The 14766-nt window shown below is 45.9% G+C and overlaps 1 protein-coding gene across 16 annotated transcripts in view; it reads right to left on the bottom strand.

Annotated features, from left to right (window-relative positions):
• The window catches only part of MARK2 (microtubule affinity regulating kinase 2), a 134614-nt gene that overhangs the window by 50022 nt on the left and 69826 nt on the right, over positions 1 to 14766 (bottom strand). Inside the window, exon 1 of one of the 16 annotated variants that reach the window (XM_084823820.1) lies at positions 11207 to 11921. The exons of 12 other annotated variants lie outside the window; for them this stretch is intronic. In XM_084823820.1, the coding sequence (XP_084679946.1) occupies positions 11207 to 11251 (45 nt within the window). In that variant the 5' untranslated portion in view covers positions 11252 to 11921. Of the gene's footprint in view, positions 1 to 11206; positions 11922 to 14766 lie in introns of those variants that run through there. 3 more of the 16 variants (XM_084823827.1, XM_084823819.1, XM_084823826.1) reach the window with 3 other exon arrangements.

Genomic DNA, 14766 nt, shown 5'->3' with positions numbered 1-14766 from the left:
CAACATACAATAAAAACAGTTTAAAAATTTTATTGTTTTAAAATATATATAAAATATATATAAAATTCTACAATAAAAACATTTTCTAAAATACCCTTGTTGTTGTTGTTGTTCAGTCGTGTCCGACTATTCGTGACCCCATGGACCACAGCAGGCCTTCCTGTCCTGCGCACTCTCCCGGAGTGTGCTCAGGTTCATATTCATTGCATCGGTGATGCTATCTAGCCATCTCATCCTCTGCCGTCCCCTTCTCCTTTTGCCTTCAGTCTTTCCCCGGCATCAGGGTCTTTTCCAGAGAGTTTTCTCTTCGCATTAGGTGGCCAAAATATTGGAGCTTCAGCTTCAGTATCTGTCCTTCCAATGAGCACTCAGGGTTGATTTCCTTTCGGATGGACTGATTTGACCTCCTTGCAGTCCAGGGGACTCGTAAGAGTCTTCTCCAGCACCACAGTTTGAAAGCATCAATTCTTCGGCACTCAGCCTTCCTTATAGTCCAGCTCTCACAGCCATACGTTGCTACTGGGAAAACCATAGCTTTGATTAGACGGACCTTTGTCAGCAAGGTGATGTCTCTGCTTCTTACTATGCTGTCTAGGTTTGCCATAGCTTTCCTCCCAGGGAGCAAGCGTCTTTTAATTTCATGGCTACAGTCACCGTCTGCGGTGATCTTGGAGCCCAAGAAAGTAAAATCTGTCACTGCTTCCATTTCTTCCCCTTCTATATGCCAGGAAGTGATAGGGCAAGATGCCATGATCTTAGTTTTTTTAATGTTGAGTTTCAAACCAGCTTTTGCACTCTCCACTTTCACCCTCAACAAGAGGCTCTTTAGCTCCTCTTCGCTTTCTGCCATTAGGGTGGTATCGTCTGCATATCGGAGGTTGTTGATAATTCTCCCAGCACTCTTAATTCCGACCTCTGATTCATCCAACCCGGCATTTCTCATGATGTACTCTGCATATAAGTTAAATAAGCAGGGTGACAATATGCAGCCTTGTCGTACTCCTTTCCCAATTTTGAACCACTCGGTTGTTCCATGTCCGGTTCTTACTGTTGCTTCTTGACCCTCGTACAGGTTTCTCAGGAGACAGGTAAGGTGGTCTGGTACTTCCATCTCTTTCAGAATTTGCCACAGTTTGTTGTGATCCACACAATCAAAGGTTTTAGTGTAGTCAATGAAGCAGAAATGGACGTTTTTCTGGAATTCTCTTGCTTTCTCCATGATGCAGCGAATGTTGGCAATTTGATCTCTAGTTCCTCTGCCTCTTCGAAACCCAGCTTGTACTTCCGGTAGTTCTCGGTTCGCATACTGCTGAAGCCTAGCTTGTAGGATTTTGAGCATCACCTTGCTGGCATGTAAAATGAGCGCAATTGTGCGGTAGTTTGAACACTCTTTGGCATTGCCCTTCTTTGGAATTGGAATGTAAACTGACCTTTTCCAGTCTTGTGGCCACTGTTGAGTGTTCCAAATTTGTTGGCATATTGAATGCAGCACTTTAACAGCATCATCTTTTAGGATTTTAAATAGCTCAGCTGGAATACTGTCATCTCCGCTAGCTTTGTTGTTACTAATGCTTCCTAAGGCCCACTTGACTTCACTCTCGAGGATGTCCGGCTCAAGTTCAGTGACCGCACTATCATGGCTGTCAAGGACATTACTATCATGGCTATCAAGGACATTTAGATCTTTCCTGTATAGTTCTTCTGTGTATTCTTTCCACCTCTTCTTAATCTCATCTGCTTCTGTGAGGTCCCTGCCTTCTTTGTCCTTTATCATGACCGTCTTTGCACAAAACGTTCCCTTGAGATCTCCGATTTTCTTGAAGAGATCTCTAGTCTTTCCCATTCTGTTGTTTTCCTCGATTTCTTGGCATTGTTCATTTAAGAAGGCCTTCTTGTCTCTCCTTGCTATTCTCTGGAACTCTGCATTCAGTTGGATATATCTTCCCCTTTCTCCCTTGCTTTTTGCTTCCCTTCTTTCCTCAGCTACTTGTAAAGCCTCATCAGACAGCCACTTGGCTTTCTTGCATTTCTTTTTCTTTGGGATGGATTGAGTTGCTGCCTCCTGGACAATGTTACGGACCTCTGTCCATAGTTCCTCAGGCACTCTGTCTATCAGGTCTAACCCCTCAAATCTATTCCTCACCTCCACTGTATATTCATAAGGGATATAATTTAGGTCATACCTGAATGGTTTAGTGGTTTTCCCTACGTTCTTCAATTTCAGCCGAAATTTTGCAAGAAGCAGCTCATGATCTGAGCCACAGTCAGCTCCAGGTCTTGTTTTGACTGACTGTATGGAGCTTCTCCATCTTTGGCTGCAAAGGACATAATCAATCTGATTTCGATATTGACCATCTGGTGATGTCCATGTGTAGAGTCGTCTCTTGTGCTGTTGGAAAAGAGTGTTTGCTATGATCAGCGTGTTCTCTTGGCAAAACTCTATTAGCTTTTGTCCTGCTTCATTTTGTACACCAATGCCATGCCTGCCTGTTATCCCGGTGATTTCTTGACTTCCTACTTTAGCATTCCAATCCCCTATGATGAAGAGGACATCTTTTTTTGGTGTTAGTTCTAGAAGGTGTTGGAGGTCTTCATAGAACCGATCAACCTCAGCTTCTTCGGCCTCAGTGGTTGGGGCATAGACTTGAATTACTGTGATGTTGAATGGTTTGCCTTGGATTCGTACTGAGATCATTCTATCATTTTTAAGATTGTACCCCAGTACTGCCTTTCCCACCCTTATGTTGACTATGAGTGCTACTCCATTTCTTCTAAGGGATTCTTGCCCACAATAGTAGATATGATGGTCACCTGAATTAAATTCGCCCATTCCTGTCCATTTTAGTTCGCTGATTCCCAAGATGTCGATGTTCAATCTTGCCATCTCATGTTTGACCACCTCCAGCTTACCTTGATTCATTGATCTAACATTCCAGGTTCCTAAACAATATTGTTCTTTACAGCATCGGATTTTCTTTTCACCACCAGACACATCCACAGCTGAGTGTCCTTTCGGCTTTGGCCCAGCTGCTTCACTCTTTCTGGCGCTACTTGGAAATACCCTCTGCTCTTCCCCAGTAGTATATTGGACACCTTCCGACCTGAGGGGCTCATCTTCCGGCATCATCGCTTTTAGCCTTGTGATACGTTCCATGGGGTTTTCTTGGCAAGAATACTGGAGTGGGTTGCCATTTCCTTCTCCAGTGGACCACATTTTGTCAGAACTCTCTGCCATGACCTGTCCGTCTTGGGTGGCCCTGCACGGCATAGCTTATGGCTTCACTGAGTTACGCAAGCCCCTTCGCCACAACAAGGCAGTGATCCATGAAGGGGCAGTGATCCATGAAGGGGCAAATACCCTAACCCACCCCAAATGCCTGCCTGAACAACAACGTTTTTAATGCATGATGGAAGCTCATTAAAGAGGGGGCATGACGGAGTTCCCTAGGGAGGGAGTTCCACAGAGTGGGGGCCACCACAGAAAAGGCCCTCTCCCTCGTCCCCACCAGTCTAGCTGTCCTGGCTGATGGGACAGAGAGAAGGCCATCCGAGGCTGATCTTGTTAAGCGGCCTGTCTGGTGCTGCTGGAGGCGCTCCTTAATGTCTTGCTTGTAGGATCCCTACAGGCATCTGGTTGGCCACTGTGTAAATAGAATGCTGGACTAGATAGGCCTTTGGTCTGATCCAGCATGACTGTTCTTATGTTCTTAAAGTAGGAGCCAGGCGGACCTCTCTGGGAAGGGCATCCCACAGCCTGCGGGTTGGGGCGCTGCTGAAAAGGCCCTTTCATGCATGGCCATCCCCTATACTTCATTGGCCAGGGTACTCAGAGAAGGATCTCAAAGGATTACAGAAGTGACCAGAAAGAAGATGCAATCCTTCAGGTAATGAGATCCCAAGGCATGAAGGGCTTTCTAAGGTCAAACCCAGCACATTAGGCTTGGAAATGGATCAGGAGCCGATGAAGATGATAAAAGTAACGGCATAATACATTCCCAACATTTGGTCCCAGTTACAGAATCATAGAATAGTAGGGTTGGAAGGGGCCTACAAGGCCATCGAGCCCAACCCCCTGCTCAATGCAGGAATCCAAGTCAGAGCATCCCCGACAGATGGCTGTCCAGCCTCGTCTTGAATGCCTCCAGTGTGGGAGAGCCCACCACCTCCCTAGGTAATTGGTTCCATTGTCGTATTGCTCTAACAGTCAGGAAATTTTTCCTGATGTTCAGCCGGAATCTGGCTTCCTGTAAGTTAGTACACTAGCAGCCATATTTCTGTACCAACTGGACTGCTATCATAGGCACCCCAAATACAACACTTTGCAGTAACCCAAATGAGAGGTTACCAGGGCTGGATCACTGAAGCCAGGGTAACTCTGTCCAGATAGGATGGTATGCCAGCTATGACCCAAAACTGGCAGAAGGCACTCTGAGCCCCTTGTGCCTCTAGTGACAAAGATGGATCGATGAGCACCCTCAAACTATGAACCAGGTACTTTAGGAGGAGCACAACCAACTCCAGAACAGGTTGAACACCACTCACGTAATCAGATAAACACCCCCTAACAGCATCTCCAACTCGTCTAGACTAAGCTGGAGTTTATTGGCCCTCATCCAATCCATTACTGTGGCTAGGCGCAGATTTAGTTCCCCCACTGCCTTACTTGGGTTCAATGAAAAAGAGGGACCGAGTTGGGTGCCATCTGCATTCTGACGACACTTGACTTCAGATCCCTGGATGACCTCACTCAGCAGTTCCATGTAGATGTTAAACAGCATGGGGGATAAGATAGAACTCTGGCGACCCTGAATCGCAAGTGCCATAGATTCGAGCAGAAACCCTCCAGTACTACATTCTGGAAGCAGCAATCCAAGTACGAGTGGAAGCGTGAAAGAGAAGTGCCGCCCACACCCAGCACAGCCAGCCAGCAGGATACCACAGCTGATGGTATCAAAAGCCACTGAGAGATCCAGGAGAACCAATGGGATCACATTTGCCCTCTCTCGCCCGCAGGGAATGTCATCCAACAGGGCAATCAAACCAGTTTCAGTGCCAAAACCAGGCCTGAACCCCAACTGAAACAAATCTAGAAAATCAGTTTCATCCAAGAGTGTCATCCAAGTTACCTGGCAACCACTCACTTGAGTAACTTGCCTTGGAGACGTTAGCCACTGGCCTATAGTCATTAGGCAAATAAAACCAAACCGGAAATATATCCCAACACAAAACCAAGAAGTGTTAAACCAATCACGATAAGCACACTGGTGAAGATAAATAATATAAAAAATCTTCTATTATTTTATCTATACAAACTAAAAACCATACATTCAAAGACAATAGAGGAGAATATAATTCAGGTGTGCAATAATATCCTGCAATACTAAGAATAACCTGTACTAGAAATGACCAAACGTGTTTTGACCTAAGGTCTTCTTCAGTGGTCTAGTATATAAAAATGGTCTAGTATGTAAAAAGGTTTATGAAATATAAATATAGGCTTGTATACACACAGACACGTTTCAGTCCTAGCAATAAAACATTCAAATATTTTATGGGTAAAGCACTCACCAATTCAGTCACAAATTCATGGACCTTGCCAAATCCAAAATAATGTATACACATGTAGCAAAAAACTGAAAAGGAGCCTTAAGCTCCACTATGAATATCTAGTTCTGGAAAAGGCAAGGAACTGCAGTAGCCCTGAAAACTGAATGCTGATCAAATTTGCAGATGACACAAAATTGGGAGGGATAGCTAATACTTTGGAAGACAGAAACAAAATTCAAAGTGATCTGGATAGACTGGAGTGCTGGGCAGAAAACAACAGAATGGCATTTAATAGGGACAAATGCCAAGTTCTGCACCTAGGAAAAAGAAACCAAATGCACAGTTACAAGATGGGGGATACGTGGCTCAACCACACTACGAGCGAGAAGGATCTTGGAATTGTCGTCGATCACAAGCTGAATATGAGCCAACAATGTGATGTGGCTGCAAAAAAGGCAAATGCTATTTTGGGCTGCATTCATAGAAGCATCGCTTCCAAATCCCGGGAAGTACTAGTTCCCCTCTACTCAGCACTGGTTAGGCCTCATCTGGAGTACTGTGTCCAGTTCTGGGCACCACACTTTAAGAAGGATGCAGACAAGCTGGAGAGGGTTCAAAGGAGGGCAACAAAGATGATCAGGGGACTGGAAACAAAGCCCTATGAAGAGAGACTGAAAGAACTGGGCATGTTTAGCCTTGAGAAGAGAAGACTGAGGGGAGATATGATAGCACTCTTCAAGTACTTGAAAGGTTGTCACAGAGAAGAAGGCCAGGATCTCTTCTTGATCATCCCAGAGTGCAGGACACGGAATAATGGGCTCAAGTTACAGGAAGCCAGATTCCGACTGAACATCAGGAAAAACTTCCTGAGTGTCAGAGCAATACGGCAATGGAACCAATTACCTGGGGAGGTAGTGGGCTCTCCCACACTGGAGGCCTTCAAGACGAGGCTGGACAGCCATTTGTCAGGGATGCTCTGACTTGGATTCCTGCATTGAGCAGGGGGTTGGACTCGATGGCCTTGTAGGCCCCTTCCAACCCTACTATTCTATGATTCTATGAAAACAATTCCTTACCACAGAATTCGCTACCTCCTGAATCCAGCCAACCATCCCCTGCTAAATGCAATGAGCCAGGAGGGGCAAGGGTCGAGCATGCATGTCGTTGATTGGAGTTGTCCAAGCGGTCTGCATCCACAGGTCCGACAGTGCCCTAGATGCCTCCACTAACTGATCTGTGTTAATTGTAGAGTCCAAATCATGGCAGATATGAGCCATTTTGTCCTTGAAGCATCTTGCAAACGTGTCACAATGTGCTGCCGAATGTTCCACAATATCTCCTTCTGGATCAGATTTCAAAAGACCCCAAACTTCTCAGAAAAGCTCCACTGGACGACAGTGTGTGGATGCAATGGTGTCGGGAGAATTTTTTTTTTTTTTTGCTACTGTCACAGATACTGGTAGGCTTGATAATGAGCTCTTACTTGCATTTCATCTTGTGGTAGAGACTTACTCCATCTGCATTCTAGCTGTCTCTCAACCTGCTTCATTTCCCTCACCTTACAGCCAAATGGGCTCTGCTCAGCAAGAGAGAACAGTTGGGAGCTATCATGTCAACCACTTGGATCATTCCCTACATTCCAGAGGAACCAATCATTCAACAGAAGCACCAGTTATACCTGCTGGAATATTCCCTAGAGCCCTCCAGAAATCCATTAGCCTCTGGGGCTGGACTATTCTAGTAGGTCCCTCACCCTTGCAGAGGGGAACAATTGCTGTAAGCCTAAACCTTAAAAGGAAGTGATCTGACCAAAGCAAAGGAACATACATAAAAACACTCAGATCATCGCCCTCCTGCCCAGTAGAGAAAACCAAACTGAGAGTGTGTCCTGCTGCAAGCATTGGGCCATCCACACATTGGGACAGCCCCATGGTTGTCGTGATGACCATGAGATCTTGAGTTACCCCATACATGGCTTCAGCATGGACATCGAGGGTGCCCAACACCAAACTTGAGACCACCTCCATCAGCTCAGGCAGGGAAACTGATGGGCAACAAGGTGCCTGGTACACCAGCAGAATCCCCAATCTGCCCCGAGCACCTAACACAAGATACAAACTTTCCAGATTGGCACTCAAATGGACAGGAAGCCTGGAAAGGGAGGCAGAAATCCTACATAGCACAGCAACCCCCCACCTCCCAGCCCATAAGTCAATTCTGATGCTGAACCAAGTACTCAGGAGGGCAGAGCTGGGAGAGACTGCCACACTTTTGTGGTGCGTTAAAGACCAAGAAATACACTGTGGCACAATCTTCTGCAGACCAGAACCCCCTTTTTTCAGATATATCTAGGTGAGCCTCTCTTCCACAGTCACTTATGCCACCATACATGTGGTAGTCTTTAAGGTGCCATGATTTCTGGAATTTGTCCCTTCTGAGCTTCTCAGGGGGAATACAAATGAGGTCTAGAAGGGGGAGCTTGGGGAAGGTGGTTCCAGTGGAGTAGTTTCAAACTTGGTTGCTCGGAACCTTATCAGGTGTTCCCTCAATGAGAACAAGCGGGTACTGGCAAGTAAGATGCCTGGGAGGCAGTTGCCCATTGTTACCAATCTTCCCCCATGATACGCGGCAGCAGGAAAAGTTTTGGGTGTGTTCCGAGTTGCGCTCTTGGGTCATACAAGTTAATATGAGCTGACCTACTTATGTGCTGTGGCATATGCCTGAACTTTCTATAAGACAGTGGGATTCTGTGGCACATCAGCAGGTGTTCTACAGCAGATGGGTTGATGCAGAAAGGATTCGCAGAAGATAGGAAGTTTCAAAACTACTAGGATGCCAAATCCCACTCCGTCCAACCTCTCGCTACCAGCCACGGCCAAATTAATTTGAAGCTCCTGCACTGACTAATTCGCCATTTGGCACGTGGAGAGTCACCTTAGAAGACTGCACATATGAGGTACCCGTTACTCCCGAATACCAGCTGCTGATACTTTCTGAGGAAAGAATGATTTAAAAACTCTCTCTCTCTCTCATTAAAATCCTGGGACCAGTAACCTTTGCAGCTGCAAATCTCAGGTTCCACTCCAGGAAGTTGGTGTGCTTCTGAGGACTGAAATGCTGTACCCATCTGCTTTAGATCTGTAACAGAAACCTGGAAATGCAACAGGACCTGCTTAATCCTGTGGGAGGAACCCGAGCGACTGTTTTCTTCACAGAACTCTTGATTCATCTTTAAAAAAAAGATTGCTAAATGCAGAATAGGTACAGAACTGCGCCTGAAACATGTATGCCAAAAGCCTAACAAAGAAAGACAGTTTTAAGGAGGTGCACTTGATGGCTAGGGGTCAAATGACAACCCAGCATCACCCCAGCTCCCACAAATGCACCCCCGCGGCCCCCCCCCCCCACACTGCTGCTTCCTGAACTGCTCAGTTTTCCCAGGCCACTAACACCCTAGTCAATCAGTGTGAATCTTTAACTCCCAGAATAGTATGCTCCCAGATTACTAGGCAACAGCAGCTCTTCCCATATCGGCTTCCCCCGAATGCATTGTGCCTTGTGGAGCATATCTAGGTGTGTTAGGGAATGCCGATCTGTCAAAATAGAGATGAATATGAAAAGGGAACCCTATGGCTGGGACTACACCTCCCCTCCCCCTGCCACAAGCCACCATGCCTCTTTCTTGTGGCGATAACCCTCACCTCCCTCACGTGGGTGGAGGTGGTTTAAATGAGTACATTTGTCAGCACTACAGATTTCTACCAAGCCTCTCCTCTGAATGTTGATGACAGCGGTTGCACTTTCCGAGTTGCACATTAAACCCTCTGAAGCACCCCAGTTCAGGAAATAAACTCCCAAATTGTGTGGAACGTGGGCTCTAGAGGCCAAGTCTGTTTAAACAAGGAGCAGAGTATGGGTTAGGTGCTTACTCTCCCCTCCCCGCCCCAAATTGGCAGCAAGAGAACAGCACAAGCAGGAAATGCAAGACTGCTCTTACAGCAAGAATGGCATCCATGCAAACCCACGAATATCCTATTTCACTTACAGCTGCGAGCCTGATTTACACCAGCCTGATTTACACCGTTGGAGGCAAGCTCTGCCATTAATTCTTGTTAACAAAAGGTTTCCAGAAACCGGCCCTGAAGGTTAACACACAAGATGCTGACAAGGAACTATCCTGCCTGCCAAGCTGCATTAAAACCACAGTGTAAACTCTGTGGCAAAGACTCACCAGGAGCAAACCAGGTTCCCACAAAGCGGCACCAGAGTTTATCTGGAGGAACTGACCACTCATAACCTGGAGCTGTGTGGTGACAATGACAGACTCAATAGTTTTAGGAAGAAACAAGAGGACACTGCCTGGCACTCTGATGACTTGGGCCTGGGTCTCACTATACCAGAGCTGTTTCCACTTCAGACTACAGGTGGGGGGCTCCCATGACTTAATGGCTCCTCCACTCAAATACATTTCCCTGCACACAGAAAAACAGTACGTCAGGGAAATCTGTTCTAGCCTAGCCTTCTCCCTGATATGCTAGTGTTCTGTGTGCAAGGAAATTTATTTGTATGGATGAGTCGTTCTGTCATGTGTGCCCCCGCCCCACTCCCCAGCTACAGTCAAAAGTGGGACAGCCTAGGCACGGCTTTAAGACCGCAGTGAGAGCTAGGCCATGATCAGGAAAGGAAGTTGAGATCTTTATGACCCACCTAACAAGCTCAGACCATTCCTCGTAATGGCAGAGGAGCAGAAAGGCCTAAGTCAGATGCATTACTATGTTCAAAATAATCTCTTCTTCAACCAGCCAGCAATGTGTTGCTTTTTTTAAAATGCTGCACTCTCCCAATTTTTATGCCACAAAGATGGATGTCATATGCTTCCACTAGGGTCTCAATCTTTGAATCAGCCAGTTAAATTTAATGAAAAAGTCAGCTGATTAATCAGTAACATAAAATTTTACAATCAGTTGGCCTACATGTCAAGGGCACCCTTTTCTCAGGCTATTTTGGTTCTGGTATGTTCCTGTTATAAAGAATGAAGGGGGGGGGGAGAGAACAACATTTTCTTCTTAAAATAAATAAAATAAAGAGTGACAGCTTGTGTTTATTAAATCATAACTTGCCCATTACACATCCTTTACTGAAGGATAGTTCTCAAAAAGACACCTATATTCAGGTTTTGGTAACATGCAACTTAATCAATTCATCCATTAAAAACTTAGATTAGTCAACCCAAAAAGGTATTTAGCAAAAAACGAAAGAAAAAAGATCAAATTCCTGATGTTATGTGGTTAAATCACCTAAAATAAACTGAAAGTAAAGGTAGTCTAGGCTACCCATTGTACGATAGTTTCATTTTAACCAGCCCATAGGAGACAGCCAGAAAGGAAGAAACTCCACACAGCCACATCCAAATTATGCATAGTCAATTCCTCATTGTTTTTAGGCATGTGCCCTTAGATACCTTGATCTGCAGTGAGAAAGAAGAGAAGGACACTTGCCCCATAGAATTTTCAAGAGGGGCACTCGTGTCCTTCTCTAGGCCCCCTGCTAGAAACCTAGCTCTCTACCTCCTTCTAGAAACTAGACAAGAATACCAGATCTTTATACCACCAACTCATCTAAAGATCCCATTTTGGATCTTTCAAGACAAGAGACTTACTACTCCCATTGTCACAGGCACGCTGTATCTATTCCCTCTGCTCATGAAACACCGTCTCCTCTGCCACCTCGCGTAGCAGCGCCCCTGCCTGCCACAGTATCTTCAGCTCCGGCGTGCCCGTTGCCAGCCAAAGGTTGTCTGTAGCTCATCGATCCAGCACTGCTCCAAGGGAGGCCAAGGAAGAACAAAGAGAGAGAAGACCAGGCCCTATTGTCTATTGTCCGTGCTGCGAAGGAACAGATATGCCAAAATCCAAAATTACTGCAAACAAGTCTGCGTGAAGAGGTGCCCTGTGGAACTCCAAGGGATCCGTTCCCGGGACAGGAGGAGTCAGCACGTTATGCTTTCATTCGTCAACCCAAAGTGAAAACTTCCCCAAAGAGCAAAGTACAGCTACAGCCCCAAGCCAGTGTGGCGCTTCCTCATCCAACCAGTGCCCAGTCTCCGCCTCCGATACCTGAGCAAGGCAACACCTTTCGCAATTTCCCCAGTCACTGAGCCAGGGAACACCTGGGCTGTTTGGCAAGTCCTCAGAGCCTGTTTTCAAGTTGCGGGCGTTGGGGGAGAGAAATATCCCCTTCTTATACATATAAAACCCTTCTCACACACACAAACCTTCTTCAGATTTAAAGCAGAGATAGCAGGCTATTCTAGGGTCCAATCCAGAATCTACTCAAAGAACTCTGCCTTGCTTTGGCCTCCTCCACCCCCAGACACCAAGGTAGGAAAGAAACCTGCACTTCACTCAGTGGGAGGGGACAGAAAGAGAAAGAGGGAGGGAGGGAGGGAGTGTAACAGCAACGTCATGTTTCTCCCCCACAGGAAGTTGCCTGCCCCACCCAAACAAGCGGCAGGCAGGGCTTTGGAAAGAGACATGGAAGGGAAGAAAAACACTTCTGGGGGAAAGAAAAAGAAAGAAAGGATGACGTTACCCCTTTGACCTGCCATCAGATGATCTGGAGCTCTGACAAGCCAAACTGTTGGCTGAGCCCTGATAAGTTCCCAAGGCAGGTTTTTTGTTTTATGTTTGTTTTTGTAAAGAGGCTGCCAGTTTGAAAGCGGTGGAAGGGAGTGAAAGCATATCAGCCACTCTGAATGGGGAAAAGTAGAGCAAGCAGATTCTAGGCAAGGCTGGGTGTGCTCCGAAATAGCGAGAGAGTCAGAATTCCTCACCAAGGAAAACTGGATCCTGCAACTGGCATAAATCATACCAATTCACATGAATTCTCAAATCCAGCCTAATTTATCCTGTCATAGTTTTTCCCTTGCACATTTTATTCTGTTTCTGTTAGTGTGTGTGTGTGTGGGGGGGGGGCTGTTTAGGGCTCTCAGAGCCCTGGAAAGTTTCTTTAGCCATTTCTCTGATTTCACTAGCCATTGCTCATGTCCTTGCAAGCACAGATACACAGCCATAAGGATTAGATGCTTTAAAAACAACACTGCAAAAGCTGAAATTCCCATGAAGCTGAATCTTGTGGCCAGAACGACAATTGCACAACTTCCCTGTGTTCCCACAAAATTGCAGTAGAAATGCCGACCGGCTCCTAGGCCACCTTTTTCAACTGTGCACAGCCACCAAGGGAGTCCAATTCACTGTATAAGTGATTTGCACAATATTTCATGCCTTATAGCTGCACTTGCTTGATCACCTGTGGCGACTAACTATTGCCTCCAGGTGGCCAGGCACAGCACCCACCTCTGCAGTGCATGAGCTCAGGGTATAGGTACAGCTGCTAAGGTATTCAAGCACAGTATCATCAGCTGGAGACTTACAGAGGCTCCTGGCAAAAAGACAGGTAAGGCCCAGATCAGCGGGAAGGCAACTGTGGAGTTTCTGACTTCCCAGTACCAGAAACACACCTGGCTTCTGGCTTCGATGTACATAGTCACTCGGTAGAGGAGCCATTTCTGGATACTGCATTTTCAACATGATGCATAGCTGCTGCTGCTGTTAAACAGGCCACACTACTGCAACAGGGTATTGCAACTTATGGCGGGAACAGCACAGCCAGACACGCTGCAGAATTAATCCAGACTTCAAGCTTGTTCTCCACCCCCGCACCACTGCCACAGGGATTGACTTTCTACTCCATTTTAGATGCCAGCTTCTCAGCAGCCAGGAGCACCAGGTGCCGTGACTGCACCAATTCATTCACATGGTGTTAACAACATTTGGGAGGGGTGCATCTCTTAATTTTAAGATCTCAAAAGCCACGCAAAATTTTATACACAAAGCTGTCTCAGACTAATGGCCTAACGCAGTGTGTGCATATTAAGCTGAGATATGCACAAGCCTTTCCCATACATCCAGGAAGTACCTAATTAACGATCGTTTCCTGTTTCATCTGAACCATGGAAATATAGTATAGTCAAGGGCGTCAGAACAAGTCAGGATCTTAAAGTCTAAACGCAGCACAAAAAAATTGGCTTTGAAGTTGGTTTAAGTCTTAAACCAATTTCAAAAGAGGTTCTTTTATGCTATCTTTAGACTCTTGTCCTCATAGTTGCAGAAACCAACCAAACAAAACCAACCAAACAAAAAATGCAAAGGAAATGCTAAAGATGTAAAGAAGAAGAAGGCCAAGTTTACCATGTCTCTCTAGGAATTTCAGAGTCCACAGATCAGCTTTTCAAAACCAGGTGTCTTCTAGATGTGTTGGACTATATAATAATAATAATAATAATAATAATAATAATATCAATATTTACATACCGCTCCTCAATGAACAAATCCCGAAGTGGTTTACAAAGGAATACAAACAATATACACAGAAGTATTATATTAGAGGGTGGCTCAAAGATAGCTCATAGCTGGGGTTAATCAAAGTAAACAGATATTTTTTCAGTAAATGCCTAAAACATGCCAGTTTTGAAGCCTGGAGCACCTCAGAGGGGAGATAAATCCACTACAACTCCCATCATCTCCAGCCAGCATGGCCAACACATCTGGAAGGCACCAGATTGGGGAAGGCTGCCACAGTGTGCTTTTAAAAAAAACCAAAACCAAAAATGGCTGTCTGAACATTTAACAGTCAGGGTAGGAATGAGAATGGTGCATGATAGGAAATGTCATAGGCAACCCCTTTAGCACCTTCCTGTCATGTTCATGAAAGTGCATGTATATTAAAGTGTGCAAGCAGCCCCAAGGCGGGGCTGCCCAGGGGAGGAAGCTGACCCAGCCTGAAGTTTGTACGGATGGAGCTCTTCTTCGCTGAAACTCCTCAAAGGCTGGGAATTTGTAAGTGCAGTTCCTAGGCTGTCTGGAGAAAGCCTCCTGCGGGCATGATATGCAGAGCCCCGGGTCATCCCCAGACCAGCATCTTCTCTAACAAGGCTCCACTGGAAAGACACTTAAATACCTCTGTCAATAATTTAGATGGCTGCTGTGAACAACAGGCATTCCAACACCAGCCCTAACTGTGCCTATATACATGTAGGAACACAGAGGCTGCCTTATACTGAGCCAGACCATTCGTCCATCTAGCGCAGTGGTGTCAAGACTGACTGACAGCAGCTCTCAGACAGGACTATCCCCCTGCCCAAACAGAGATGCTAGGGAC

This window comes from Heloderma suspectum, chromosome 17 (genome assembly GCF_057233095.1).
Source record: "Heloderma suspectum isolate Gila_16-S chromosome 17, 16-S_ref, whole genome shotgun sequence".
NCBI lineage: Eukaryota > Metazoa > Chordata > Lepidosauria > Squamata > Helodermatidae > Heloderma > Heloderma suspectum.
The sequence above is the reverse complement of the archived record's forward strand: the minus strand, read 5'-3'. Positions and strand labels throughout refer to the sequence as shown.